The sequence below is a fragment of the Panthera pardus genome, unplaced genomic scaffold (assembly GCF_024362965.1).
Source record: "Panthera pardus isolate Hobbes unplaced genomic scaffold, ASM2436296v1 HiC_scaffold_13, whole genome shotgun sequence".
In the NCBI taxonomy this organism is placed as follows: domain Eukaryota; kingdom Metazoa; phylum Chordata; class Mammalia; order Carnivora; family Felidae; genus Panthera; species Panthera pardus.
The window spans coordinates 69629905-69645397 of NW_026526688.1; the positions used below are offsets into that span (position 1 = coordinate 69629905).

The 15493-nt window shown below is 35.8% G+C and overlaps 1 protein-coding gene across 8 annotated transcripts in view; it reads right to left on the reverse strand.

Moving 5' to 3' along the window:
• TMEM144 (transmembrane protein 144) overlaps positions 1–15493 on the reverse strand; it is a 49729-nt gene that overhangs the window by 7806 nt on the left and 26430 nt on the right. For all 8 annotated transcript variants that reach the window (XM_019441149.2, XM_053901170.1, XM_019441151.2 and 5 more), the window contains 6 exons: positions 13818–13899; positions 11829–11905; positions 9515–9633; positions 6842–6961; positions 5625–5722; positions 2252–2305 (listed from right to left, as the gene is read on the reverse strand). In XM_019441149.2, coding sequence (XP_019296694.1) covers positions 2252–2305; positions 5625–5722; positions 6842–6961; positions 9515–9633; positions 11829–11905; positions 13818–13899 — 550 coding nt within the window. The remainder of the gene's footprint in view (positions 1–2251; positions 2306–5624; positions 5723–6841; positions 6962–9514; positions 9634–11828; positions 11906–13817; positions 13900–15493) is intronic.

The window sequence follows — 15493 nt, forward strand, 5'->3', positions numbered from 1 at the left end:
AATCTTTTGACTTCCAATTTAAAGAGAAGACCTTTTGTTTTCAGCTTTATTGAGGTGTAATTGAGAGAGAACTTTTGTTTAACCTTAGCTATTTGTTTGCTATTGTTTTTTGACAGACAGCTTTCTCCTATTTGAACATTTTGAAGAGTTTTTTTTCTTAATTAAAAACTGATTTTTAATTCTAGCACATGCCTTTTGAAAAAATATTATCACATAGCTTTTCTCTGTTTATCTAACATTATATTACAGTGATTAATTTGCACATTATAAACTATCCTTGCACTCCACAGTTAAGCCCTACTTGGCCATGGCTTTTCATTAAAAATTTGGTCTGAGCTGTCGTTTTAAAGGTGTCCATAAGCAACAAAAAAAGCTTTCTTTGAATGTCTTTAGTTCTTTTTAGAGGACTAAGGAATTAACAGTAGGCTCAATGGTTAGGGTTTCTCTCTCCCAAGAGGTTCTTGTAACTAGAAAAGAAGATTTTTGATTCAGTTACATTATTACTGCAGTAGTAACTAAGGTAATTTTCAAATCCTTTATTTTAAATTTATTTTTGGTTTGTGCTTCTTTTTAACTATAACTGCAAATAAACTATGCTCACTTGTGATTTTCTAAGGCTTCAGTATGTTATACTAGATAATAAACACCCAATTTTTAAATAGAAATCATGGGGCACCTGGGTGGCTCAGTCGGTTGAGTGTCCGACTTTGGCTCAGGTCATGACCTCATAATTCGTGAGTTTGAGCCCCGCTTCTGGCTCTGTGCTGACAGCTCAGAGCCTGGAGTCTGTCTTCAGATTCTGTGTCTCCCTCTCTCTGCCCCTTCCCCGCTCATGCTCTGTCTCTCTCTATCTCTCAAAAATGAATAAAAATGTTAAAAAAAATTTAAAAAAATTAAAAATAAATAAATAGAAATCATTACCCTGATTGGGGCAGAGGAAATACTTGCAAAGAGATTATGACATGTTTTGGACATAGAACTACTTTTTGTGGAAAGCAACCCTAACTAAAATAAATGAGAAATGTGTATGAAAGTAATTTATGGCTCTATAAATGTTTTAAGTTGTCTTATGCATAAAAAAAAAAGATATTGGTGCATATATTCCAAACAAATTTATTATTTTTTAAATTTGAGAATCTTGTACTGTCAAATTATGGTTTTCTAAATCAAAACATTTCATTTAAAATACAGGAAATGATATTTTATATCTAATATTGAATAATCAATCATTTTAAGGATCATCCAGGTATATGGGTCGCCTTTTGGTTCCCAGATATTAGTAACATCAGATTGTCTTAGAACCAGAAATTATTTGTTATAGCTGCAGATTAAGATAGAAAATATTACATCTCTGATGCCTTGACAGAGTGTCTCTAATTTGTATAAATATTTTTTAGTAAAAGCTATTACAAAAATACTATTCACATATGTTCCTCAAATTAAGGTAAATGGGAAAAATTCTGAAAACAATTAAAAAGTATTTTTTTAAGATTTTATTTTTAAGCAATCTCTACACCCAACATGGGGCTTGAACTCATGAGTACAAAATCAAGAGTCACATGCTCCACTGACTAAGTCAACCAGGTGCTCCTCAACAATTTTTAATGAAAACAACAACAACAACAACAACAACAACAACAACAACGACACACACACACACACACACACACATCCTAGAAGTATTTAATAAATGCAATTTTAAATCGCCATCATTTACACTTGAAAGAGAAGTGGTAATAGTCCCTTGCTACCCCACCATTTTCTTATAAAGTTGCTGGTTTGCTATGGAGCCTTTGAGAGACATGAGAACCAACAGAAAAATCTATTCCCAAGGTCCATTTGCCTCAGGGATATTTTAATCTTAGGATAAAAAAAATCTTTCATCTTGTTTATCTGCCAGATTTTACATTAAGTAAAATTTCCTTCTCATCATATTTTATTGGTTATTTAACCAAAATCTCTTAAAGGAAAATAAAGCCAACTAAAGCATTTTTGGACTGGGGGCTGGGGTGGAAAGAAATATGTTTCATAATAATTATCACAGCTTTAGTATTTTCTTTCCTTGTTAGGGATGATAACATTTTGAACATCTTCACTTGTTAAATCCTTTCATGTGTTTTCTGCCCTGGGCTTAGGAGTCACATACAGTTTTCAGAAAAATAACAGAAACATAGTATTACACATAGTATTAAATACCTTTCTTACCTGGACCTACCTCTGTTTTCTAAATCTGCCCTTTTCTTGTACATACCTGTATTTCCTTAAACTTGAAGACACCCCACATTGCAGCTATAAATCCTGGACCCTTAAATAAAAAGAAAAGTTCTAATTAGATTAGTTATTTTTCTGTGACGTGTACTCTACATACAGTAAATTGGAGAGATGACCTTATGCTTTGAGTAACTTTTTGCCATGAAAACAATACAACAATATTGTCAGCTTAAACTATTAATAATCTCAGCTCTAATTCAACATTAACCAAGGTAGCATTAGGCAAAAAGTAAAGATTTTTTTGTTTCTTTATGATTTTTGTATTTATTGTATTGATGATGCTGTAATATTTTGTGCCATGTAATACTTTTCTTTAATGTTATCTACTTATAATATTTTAATAAACAAATAGTTTATGTTTTTCTAACGAACTTAGGACAATAGAAATAGGATTAATAGAAGTAAGTGTAGGAACCACTGATAACTTTTTTGGGAATGAGGCAATCTCATAATTGAAGAAACTGTAGTATGTTCTCTGAGACCCAGCCAATAATGTACTTTAAAACATTTCTTGTGGCGCCTGGGTGGCTCAGTCGGTTGAGCATCCGACTTCAGCTCAGGTCATGGTCTCACGGTTCGTGAGTTCAAGCCCTGCGTTGGGCTCTGTGCTGACAGCTCAGAGCCTGGAGCCTGCTTCCGATTCTGTGTCTCCCTTTCTCTCTGTCCCTCTCCACCCCATGCTCTCTTTCTCTCAAAAATAAATAAACGTTAAAAAAAATTAAAAAAAAAATTCTTAAACTGATACTATTGCACGGTGATGAACTATGTCTAACGTTAAATCCCAACGAATGCTAATGACAGTATTATGGAGAGATACAAAAGCCATGTAAATATAAATAAGCAATAGGTTTATTCAGACAGGAATAAAATAATATAGGAAAAGGAAATGAGAAGAAGTAAGGTAGGAAGGATGATACTGCAGTTTGAAACTTTTAGCTATTAAAGTTTATTAACTTTTTATAGCTGAGAAGGAAAAAAAAATTGGAATTTGGTCTTTGTGGAGAAGGTGTATTGTATCAGCATTTTTAGGATTCCTTTTCAAGCTCTGCACAAACTCTGGAAGAGTTTCACATAAACAATTCCAACATGTTTTTCCCCTTCCACTACTCCAACCATCTACACAGCTGGGTCAGCAAAGTTGGACTCTACTCCCGGTATGTAAGCGAAGCAATAAAAATACATTACTCTGTTTATCAGCATCTGGAAGTTTCAACATCAAAAGAGCCAGAGAACTAGGTCAAAGGAACTGTCTTTTATCAGTGACGTAAGGTCCTAAGCCTCAAAATCCAAATCAAACAAGAAGCATCTGCGTCCTTCAGGCAATTCCACACTGACTTGGGACAGGATAAGAGGAAACAATAGAATGGGGGATATAATATTAATGTTATCATGCCAATCACTCAAGAATTTTATCCTCTCTAATCTGAAAATTTATATCCATTCAGAGAACATAATAGAAGACAATGCCAAAAGGTATCATTGCCCTTTGAGGCTTTTTGGGTGATGATTTCCTAAATATTAGTTTAGACGTGGTCTAAGGGTTATTGTAGGGAGTGATGTGGTTATAGGAATGGTGCTTTGCTAAACATAATGCAAACACAGTTCAAAGTGTGGACATCCTCTTTGATTCAGGCAGAGGAGAGCCAGGTAGGAAGGAGTTTTGGATAAGAAATATAGCTGATTTTTTGGCAATTGGGATTGCATATTTTCCTTCCATAAAATGAATATAAATTGCACATTTGTAAATCAGCCTTTGAAAATGAGGTGAGCTTGAGCTATCTTCAGAAGCCGAGCTTCTGAATAAACTGATTCAGCTTTTAGATTAATCAGAGAAAACTTAGAGCAGAGGGAACAAGCTTGCTCCTGCTACATGGGTTTTTTTTCTTCTGTTTTCTTCCCTCCCACCTCCCTCTCTCTTTTCCCTCCTCCCTCCTTTCCTCCTTTCCTCCCTCCCTCCCTTCCTCCCTCCCTTCCTCCTTCCCCCCTTCCTTCCTTCCCTCTTTCCTTTTTAATTATCATTTGCTAATAAATAATATAGATGCTGCTTTCAAGAAACTCACAATCTAGTTACCAGTGAGTACATAACAGTGGAAATATATGTATCTGGGAAGAACAGTGCTCCCGGAATTAAAAAAAAAAAAAAGTGCTCTTTTGATAAAATAAAATTGATCATATTTATTATTGTTGAAGCTGGGTAATGGGTATGTTTGAAATTTTCCACTAAAAAAAACGTTAAAAAAATCTAGTTCTCCCAAGAAATGAAATAAAGAAAAATATGAGATCCTTGAGGAAAAGACTGAATCTTGTCTGCATGTGGAAAAGGTTGTTTTTGACTAGAATAATGAAAGTGAAACCAAACAAGAACCTAGTAGTAATGTTGCTCAATTCCCTCAACTCCCAGGAACACCTGTTTTCCCCAGGTAACAAACCCCAGGCACCAGAGGAAGCTCCACCTGGTGGGTGAGAAGACTTTGCTTATATCACGGTGATTCGAGAACAGTCCTTCAGACAGGCAAGTCTCCAAAAGCCACAGTGATTACTCCCACTGACCATCTGCCCATACCTCACCTACCTCAGCAATTTATTTCCACTGAATTAGGCTTTAATGTTTTGTCCTAAGTCTTTACCATAATTTAATACAAGAAAGAGTGATAGAAAAACCAAATCTCTGTCTACTGTAAATTTGTTTGAGGAATATTATTTATTGTTACTCAGTGTCCTCTGTAAAAGGCCCCATGTGATACATTCTATTAAGAATTTAGTGCCAGAAAATAAATGGTCTCTTCTGAGGAAATAATATGTTAAAAAGAATTAGCTACCCCATTAACTCCCTTTCGTAAGCACAGCGCAAAACTTGATGTTTAATCATATAACTCATCCAGAGACAGTAGTTTGCTTTAGCACTTCCTGAAAGCCTTCTTTAAAAAGTACCAGATGAAGTTCCACATGAGGAGTCTGAAGTACTTTCTGTCTCACAAGGTTTTCATGAGCTTCAAGTGCCAGAATATACACAAGAGCATTTTTAATTTATAAACTGTCATCTAGAGATAAATATTGTTATAAACAGCAAATTACAATGTATCCAAAATAACATTAGGTAAAATGACCAGACAAAAACTGCAAGGATATCAACGATTAATAAACCTGCTAAAATGAGGTTAGCAATGTTCCCTTAGTGGTCAAGGACATGAGACCAGAGGCTGCTGGTGAATCCACATGAAACTATTATACACATCGTACTCTTAAAAAAATCAAACTCCATGACAGTCCTCAGTGATTCACTAGGGTTGCTTCAGAAAAATCAGATTTACCTTTAAAAAACAAAACTGGGGAAAGACGAGTTAGCTACTTACAGCAGTGATTATTGGAAAACTGACCACAGCACTGAGAGAGTGGTTAGCTATGAACCAACAGCAGGTAGCTATTGCCCAAAGAGCTCCTGACAGGAAACCTGAAACACACACAAACAGTGCACACTTACAAGCCACGTTCCTCTCCTGAAAAATCCATGCTCTAGATACAGCAGGAATATTAAGTTGCTCATATCAACGCATTCCCATTGACATTGTCGGCCAACATGGATTTTTGAGCTGTGTTTTATGATAATTTTGGAAACCAAGTCATTTTTTTTTTTTTTTTTGCTTTTGATGGCTGTGGGTATAATTATCAATTTTTTCACTTTCTTGACATTAAATAAAATACCTAATGTTGTGGTTGAGGTAAAGATTGGGTAGTGGAGAAGGACCAAGGGACGATACTGGATCTGAGCATGCTCTGTGAACACCATTTATGCTAAACTATAAACATAAAGATGCTTACAGCTAAGGGGGAAAAAAAAAGCCTCCTAGAATTTGAAAGAAAATACCAGATATAAATTTCAGGATAGTTTAGCTAAGTGTTCAGTACATATCTTATCATTTTTTATAATGGTATAGCAGCACACATTGACTTTACTGAATCAGGTATTCAAAATGAATCTCTGACATATGTTTTATTTTGTTCTTAAAAAAATTTTGCTTGTGGACTTATGTCCCAAATTGCATTATGGCAAACTCTAAAATAAGTGAGAAAGTGTATGTATTTTTTACCAACAATGCCAAATGGATTAAGCCCAAAGCATGCGATTCAACATATGCTTTTTTCAAACTCTAAAACGGCTTCTTCTTATTTTTCAGAGAAAATGTTTGTTGACCTAAGTGACTACAAATTTCTATTTGTTGACACTTTAAAAAAATAGTCATAGGACTCTGACTTTTAATAAACATCCTGAGGTAATGAAGAAGAAATAATAAAGTCTGATGGTAAATTTACAAGGTATGCTGGTGTAGGAAACCAGTGGATCTTAGATTCACTGCTCAAGTTTCAGGTTCTGTGATGACTAGTATTTCATATCCAGTTTCATGGCTTTTAAATCCTTCATATTTAGTTGTGAGTTGGGTCAAAGCGATTAGGGAATGAACATATACACAGACACACACACACAGGATGGCTTGGTTTCCAGACGACAATTAATCAAACTAAGTGAGTGTACTCTCACAGAGTAAGATTTTTTTATAGTAAATATTCTTACCTGGCAAGACTGCTTCAGGATATAGCTTAGGGTTATTTTTCATGGCTATACAGTAGGCGAAAAAGTAGACTGTACTTGTAAGAAAGATGCCACTGAAGTGTGCAAAAACATAGTCTAAATCTGAAAATACATATTATAAAACTCTCAAATGTGTCATTCATTTCAAATATATTTAAGGTTCTAATAATAAAACAAATCCACCAAAATTAACCTTAAAAGTAAACAGTCATTAATTATATTTTATTATCCTAGTTTTCTACATGCTGTTTATATGGAATTAAATTAACATATTTAAAACTTAGAAATATAAAGTGGTAAATTAGTTATTATAATCAAGTCTAAAAGACTTTTTTATGATTATCTTGGAAAGATAAATAAGAAACTATAAACATTATGTGAATACGATCTTCTTTTTAAGAATTGTATTCAGACTGGGGTGCCTAGGTGGCTCAGTCTGTTAAGCATCTGACTCTTGATTTTGCCTCCCATCATGACCTCATGGTACATGAGACTGAGCCCTGCGTTGGGCTCTATGTTGAGAGTGCAGAGCCTGCTTGGGACTCTCTCTCTCCCTGTCTCTCTGCCCCTCCCCTGCTCACACACGTGCTCTCTTTCTGTCTCTTTAAAAACAAATAAACATTAAAAAAAGAATAGTATTCAGACTTAATTTTATCAATGGCTATAGCAAATCTCCAGGTAGACTGTATTTGGGGGGTGCGTGTGAAAAAATTACGGGAGTGCTAATTTTATATGGTGACCAATTTGGAGACCAGCATCTCTGTTGCAGATGACGTTATATGGAAGGATATTCAGGAAGTTATCCCAAAGAGAGTTTTATTCAATTATCTATTATAAATCTCATTACATTATGGTGGCCCAATATCTGAGAAACTGCAGTTCCACTGATTGTTTGATTAGGTTGTACTCTAGTCATACAGACGGGTGTACTATAACTTATTGGCTGGGAAGGCCACATTGGATGTTCCTCTCAACTAAAATTTTGACAAAGATGAGTGGCCATGTTTAAGGAGAAAAGCTTGAACATCAAAGAGTTTGTCTATTCTTCTAAAATCTTAGACCCTACTTCTGGATCAACACATCTATGGACCACCACAAGAGGCAACATAACACAGTTTTTAAAAGCACAGACCACCTGGGTGGGATCTTCAATCCACTACTTGCTAACTTTGAGACTCAGACAAATTACCTAATCTCTCTCTTAGTTTTCTTAACTGTAAAACAAGGATAATAATGGCATCTAACCCAAAGGTTGCTATGAGGGTCAACTGAGTTATTATTGTAATGTGCTTGGAACAGTGTCTAGCACAGTTCGTGTACTACTTACGTGTTTGTTAAATAAATGAAATAAAAAATTATACCTCCATAGGATTATTTTTGAATAAATTGGAATAAGGTGTATTCCTACCAGACTACATTAAAATTGTCATAGGATAGATCCCTAAGAATTGATTGTACTTTTACATAAAGAGATTGTTGAGTACATTGTTTATTACGTCCCAGGACCAAGAACAACTGTACTCCTGGGTAATTAGTTCTTTTTATCTTGCATTCACTGATTTGTGGGACTGATCTGATTTCCCTTGTGTCTATAAGAAACCTTAGAGCAAAATTTATGGTTCATTTCTAGCCAGTGTACAGATGTGTCACAGAGTTTAGACTCATTCCTGGTTCCATTTTATTTTTTCACTCTTTTTTCTCCTCTTTTAATTTATCCTATGTTACTCTATTTTTATTGTTTTTTTTCCTTTACAAATGAAAAGAATAAAAACACCAAAAGTATTGTATAAAGTCTTATAAAAAAGACAGAAGTTAGTAAAAGATTTGAGTGGTGTTCATGGGGCTGAATATAAAAAGGAAGGAAGAAACAACGGTCTTCCTTCTTCACTCTATCCATTCAATTAACGTTGTCCAAATACCAGCTTTTTTTTTTATCAGTCTTTCCCTCATGACTTTTGCCCTTCAAATTTTCCCTTATCTGAACATAGATCACATTCATTTTCAGTACCATCTAATTTAGAACTTGATTACCCACAATCTCATTCTTTTATAATTTCATTGATGGAAACTATGCTGTAACATAATGATAGGACTGCTGCAGTAGACACCCTTTCATCTCCTGATGAGTCTGTACAAGGCTATTTCATATAGTGTTAAGTTTATACCAGAGAGACTAATTCTATCACTAGAAACTGAGATAACTTGGGAGCCTATGTTGGGCTTTTCAATGCACTACTTTAAGCTTTAAAAACAATATCCTCTAACGAGGCTATACTTTGACCTTTAGTTCATTTTAAAGTGATATGTACCGCACTTCAGTTTTTTTTTTTTTTTTTAAGAGAAGAGTACATATTTTCCCAGAGATTAACTAACTGGAAAATAATCTCTAAATCTTACTATAAAGCCAGGAACCATGTGTTAACATCCAAGTAGCTGATATAAATCCTGACTAAAGTTGATTATATTTATATTTGATGATCATGTGAAAATACTCAAACAGTCCTTTATTACTTTTAATCTTTAGTGACCATTTACAATGAAAAATATCAAATCTATGTGCCAGGATTTACTACGTAATCACATTCTTTTTATATTCTTAAGTAGAAAAACAGGTGTGGAGTTTATTTATAAAGTAAAATAATGTTTTACTCTTACCATACTGGCTTGCCCCTGTGTATATGCTATCATTTCTTTTGCTGTGGTCCTTTATATAAATGATTGGCACAAACGTAGACCCGTAGAGTATTCCAGATATCACTGCAAGACTGCAGCCCCTTAAAAAACAAATACATCACTGCTAATCTTGACCCACAGCAGTATTTCTGACAAACACACAAATGGAATCATAACAAAAGCATGCTTCAGAGTATAAATCACAAGCAGTTAAGCAGAAATCACTCATCTATCTCAAGCTCCATGACTGTCAAAAGTCAAAGAAATACCCTGCAGGGTCAGAGCAGCATCAGGGTACAGACTGAAGCTTTGGTCCCCCACTGTTTAATAGTGGACGTACACAATTTACAGAAGTTATAATGGATTATCATTGTAAATTGTCATTACATAGATAGGACAATTGCCATCATAATAAACTTGGCTCTCTAAATATGAACGATTTGTGAACTGATGCTATGCCCTCTGCTTCTTTTTTAACCAATAACACCCAGCACAGGGCTAGGATAGACAAAATACTAAATGCATGGTTGTTCAAAACAATGATGGAAATCCACAGACTTGCCTATGTCAACTATGCCTTAGTCAACTACGGCATGGTCAAGAAATGGTGATATAATAAAATAATTTGGATATTTGCAATAAAACATTACTTTTTGTAAAAAGAGAATATTTCATCTTAGCACGGGGTTCATGTTGACTCCTCAGACTTGTGCCTTATTCACATGAAGCAAGTATTCCCAATAATCTTAAGGAGAGATGATTAATATTTTGGAACAATCCCTTTAAGTTAATACAAAGGATAATGGCATGAAACAGGAAAGTTTTAGGCAAAAAAAAAAAAAACCCCAAAACCAAACAAACAACAAAGCCAAACAAACAAAAACCAAACCCATTTCTTTCCAAGCTTAAAAACATATTCTTAAAGTTTATTTTAATAGGAGCTCACAGGGCCCATCAGCTCTATCCACACTGGAAATCCCTGTGTCCTGGTGAAGCCTGGAGCACACAGTCCTGAAAGGAATATCCCAGGCACAGACTGGACTAATAGATCAGGTCTAGCCAATCATGAGACAATCAAAAATGGTCAGAGAAAGACAGGTATCACATGATTTCACTCATATGTAGAATTTGGGAAACTTAGCAGATGATCATAGGGGAAGGGAAGGAAAAACAGAGAGAGAGGCAAACCATGAGAGACTCTTAAATATAGAGGACAAACTGAGGGTTGATGGGGGTGGGGGCTAAATGGTGACGGGCATTAAGGAGGGCACTTATTGGAAGGAGCACTGGGTGTCATATGTATGTGATGAATCACTGGATTCAACTCCTTAAGCCAAGACTACACTGTATGTTAACTAACTTGAGAATTAAAAAATAAATATACATTAAAAATGGTTTTCTTAACAATCCCTTAAGAAGGGAGAAACTTTGCGAAAAAATGTGCTTTTTTTGAGAGACCGGTTTTACTTCGAAGCAAAAACAGCAACATGTTCATCTTCCAAAGCGTATTTGTGAGCTCATTCTTTCATTCACTCAACTGATTTAAACATTCATCGAGCATTTGTTATGCACCAGGCACTGCCTCTTTCCCACTGTGAGAATAGTGTACATACTAACAGAGGAAATGCTTTATATTCTTAAAGTGCTTATGTGTGTCACCACAGAAGGTCCAAAACAGTCATTGACTAAATCGCAAGCTATATGCTTACACATTTTCACATTGCTCTGCGAATCCAAAAACGTCCCACAAGAAACTCTAAAACACAGGGGCTGATGGTAAGCCAAACTCTCTCAGTCTTTATGATTATGGGGGGTAGAACTACATGGACCCAGAGTATACTACTATATTTGAAAATGAATATCGTGAGATTATAAAATCGTCTAACACATGAGTGTAGGGACTTCCAGCGGACGGCAGGCCTCCTGGGCAGTGCAGTATTAGAGAAGTGTATTGCCTAATTCGACTGTGATTGCTGAGAGCATATCGGTCACTCTGTGCTGTGGCCTATATTACCTCTTTTACTTTAGGCACAAAATTGTTGCAAAATGAGATTGCTTTAGTCAGCTTCTTATTGGCCAGAGATACTGCAGTAGCTTAAGAATTCCATGAAACACTGAGATCAAGGACCTCTGTACCTAAAAACTCAGCAGAGGACAAGAAGGTCTCTCCACCATCAAACTACAGGAGTCAGAGCTTATGTTACCATTTTCTTCTTGAACTCAGATGAGTATCACTTCACTCCAGTAATCCTTGCTTTACCCAAATATGAAAGAGAATAACAGAACCTCTTCTTACACTATGCGCTGTTGCAGTGTAGAGAGTTTATCCACCCAGGAATAGTCACGACAGGGATCTTGAATTTTGTTGATCACCTATTGAAAATATTGGCATGAACCAAAACAAAAACAGCATTCCTTGATAATCATATTGGTGACAAAAAGATTTTCAGTGTTTTTCTCTTCTTTCCCAAACATACTTTAAAATATGAACAATTGACATTATGCATTCTGATTCTGTGGATATCTCCAGACTCAAATGTTTCTGATTCTGTTCCTCTTTCATTCAGAATGGTTTGGCAGTTGGCAACTTCTCTGTTTAAATTTTTTCAGTTTAATACATGGCTACTTTGATACACCTATCAAAAGTAACAGAAGTTAACAATGCTTGTGTTTCTTTTGCATATTTTAGTAATCTGTTAAAAAAATTAGAACCAAGGAAAACTCAGACTCTTCTACGGAATACCTAAGATTGATAGGCAGTTTTCTTAGTTTTTGTTTTTGTTTTTGTTTTTGTTTTAACTGAATTAATAAAACATGTCCAGCCATGTTTCATGATTAGGTTAATATTCTGAGTCAATAAAAATTATAGGCAAATTTATAATATTTATAATATTGAATAGGATCATCTTTGCCTTTTGGCTAAAGTTTACTTGATGTAATACTCTTACTGCTCTTGTAAGAGATAAGAAGTAAGATTTGAATTCTTTATCATGTGTTAAGTCAAGTTTTCCTTTGGCAATACTGCTTTCTTTTGTGATGAGGAGTTCATAATGTATGGTTGTGTAATACCCAATCATGCTGCTTATGTATCTTTACACTTGGTTTGCTCATATCCCTCCATCTTGCTTAGGAAAATCTAAGGCAGTTAGCCTACAATTTATCTTGTACCAGGTGGCATTTCTTTTCTCGTTCTCTCCCTTGGCTTGAAGAGTGGTTTGAAGATTCAGGAGGTATCCGAATCCATAGGGTAGGCAAGGAACATGGGAATGCTCCTTCACTCAGTCCCAATTTGTCCCTTCTCTCTGTGACATTTTCCAGAATAGAGATGTCTATGGGTTAGCAAATCTCTTTCCCTTATACTTCAGCTAATTATTAGTTAACTTTTTCAACCTAACTAAGGGTTCAGTCACCTTATTTGATGAGGGTTTTGATAGGGGAAGAGGGAAGAGAGAAGAAAATGTTAATTTTGAAGTAAGGAGTACAGGGAGCACCCTCAGGGAGGCAGTACGTCAGTGGGGGTGTGGGATTCCAGTTTCAGAGGGCATCTGGATAGCAATGGAGCCATGGCAGCTAGGAGAGCTACTTGAAATAGAAAGGACTAGAGTCTGGGCTCATGGCAATGGGGGTTCGCCCTGAAATCATTTCTGTGTATGTGGTCACTGGAACCTGTCTTCTGTCAGGTCTCTTATAAATGTTGTCCCTATTTAATCTAGATTTGCTACTCCAGACTCATTTAGGTTCTTCAAACTCAACCAGTGATTTGTTACATCTTTCTTGTCTTTATCTTTGAGTGGAAAAGGATGTGGCAAAAAGAGAAAAAGGAAGAAAATCAAGTCCTACTCCAACTTCCCTATGACTTGATTTATCCTTTCACTGGCTGCCTTTGATCTATTTCCCACTACTCTCTCAGGGCCTTACTTTCAGACCTCCTTCCTCTCTCTTACTAAAGTAACTTTCACATTCTTCTTCAGCCTTTAGGGTCTTCTTATTACAGAAATCCTTAAGCCATTCCAAAATATGGGCTTGTTTATACATCTCCCAGTTGGGATCTACCAATAATAGATAGAAGTAGGTCTCTGTGATTGGTGAAAAGCTTTCCTATGGCAATCTTGATGGATCACTACCTAGACCTAACTATAATAAATATGTAATATGAAAACATATTTTAGACAGCCCGGATGAAGGAAAAAAAGAACTACTTTCCCATCTGTGTTTCAAATCTATGCACTTCCCTTTTACCTTAATTTTATGTTTCAAATCATATGGTTTTTCATATTCTACTCACATGCTCTGTCATTAACGGTGTGGTGTCCACAGAACTCGCGCTACTTGGTATTTCGCTTTTGATGAACAAAAATATGAAAGCACTGTAACAAAAGTAAATTTTAGTGATGGTTATCATAAGCCTGGTTCATATCAAACTGCCTGCATTTTATGAGAAAACAGCTTAAATCTAGTCCTGATGATATGATTACTTCCAAACTGCCTCTTCAGTGGCCCTGCCATTTCTCTAGAACCGCCATTCTGTTTGACATCTCTCATTGTCCTTAATTGCAACAAGTTAGAGGCTTAACTTATAAGATTTCCCCTCAAATCAGATTTTTCTCTTGATTTTATTGTTTCAGCCAATAGCTGCATCTTTCTTTTAATTCTTACTTAACTCTGGAATCACATGGTAAAAAATTACCTTGAATGAAAACCACCTTGAATGACTATTTTGCACCTATGATGCCAACAAAACCCTAAAAGTTTAAGAGCATCCTCAGGTGGACAAACAATAGAAGACAGATAACCACTGATGTGAGTGCAGAACTATACAATCCTCACTGAGGAGACTCTGGGGCCCTAGAACACGGTACACCCACACTCAGGTGAGGCCACATGGTTACACAATGGGATGCTACATGGCTACAAAAAAAGAAATGAGGCTGACCTCTGTGCTCTGATATGGAAAGATCTCCAGAGTATATTTTAACAAATAAAACACACACACATAAGCCTGATGATTTTTTCCCGTTTAGCATTCTCTCATAATGCATTGTCTGTTCACGTCAGTATCTTTGCAACAAATGTTTCACTTAACATTGACTTTTGAACCATGCAAATACGTTAAAATGTGTTAAAATACTGAATGAACTTCAGAAAATTGACACCTTTGGTATACTTTTGGCATTCCTTTAAAAATTTTTTTTATGTTTTTATTTATTTATTTATTTATTTATTTACTTTTGAGTGAGAGACAGAATGCAAGTAGGGGAGGGGCAGACAGAGAGGGAGACACAGAATTCGAAGCAGGCTCCAGGCTCTGAGCTGTCAGCACAGCGCCTGATGTGGGGCTTGAACTCATGGACCGTGAGATAATGACTTGAGCTGAAGTCCGACGTTTAACCGACTGAGCCACCCAGATGCCCCTTGGCATTCCTTTTAAAAACATGCTTGCATTGTTCAAAAGTTAAGACAAGATAAGCTTTCAAAGTACATATGATGCTGAAATAGTGTAGGTAGCTAAGTGCACAATAGTGCATATAATGTGTTATTTTTTAAATACAAATGAACATTTCTTAGTTTCCTTAGTTCAGTCTCTCACATGCTTTAAAATCTTGAATGGTTCCATATTCTTTTCGATTGCAAATTTAACTTTCCTTTTTGAATTTTATTACTCTCTGCATTATGTTCCTTACAACCTACTTGACATAGTTCTCCACATGGACTTTCATCCCTGACTGGTCCCTGTTTCAACTTCTCTTTCACCCTCTCCAACCACCTGCTCCTGCTTGTGTTTCTTCCTTAGCTAGACACACCACGAACTCCCCTTTTCTTATCCAAACTAAAGAACTGAAGTGCTGAACTTGAGAAGAACCCTCCTCCCTCCCACCTCAGTCCTCACAGAATCTTCCTCTTCTTTGAATCCCCACAACACTAAGGATAGTCATCACGTAATCCAGACCATTTACCACAAGT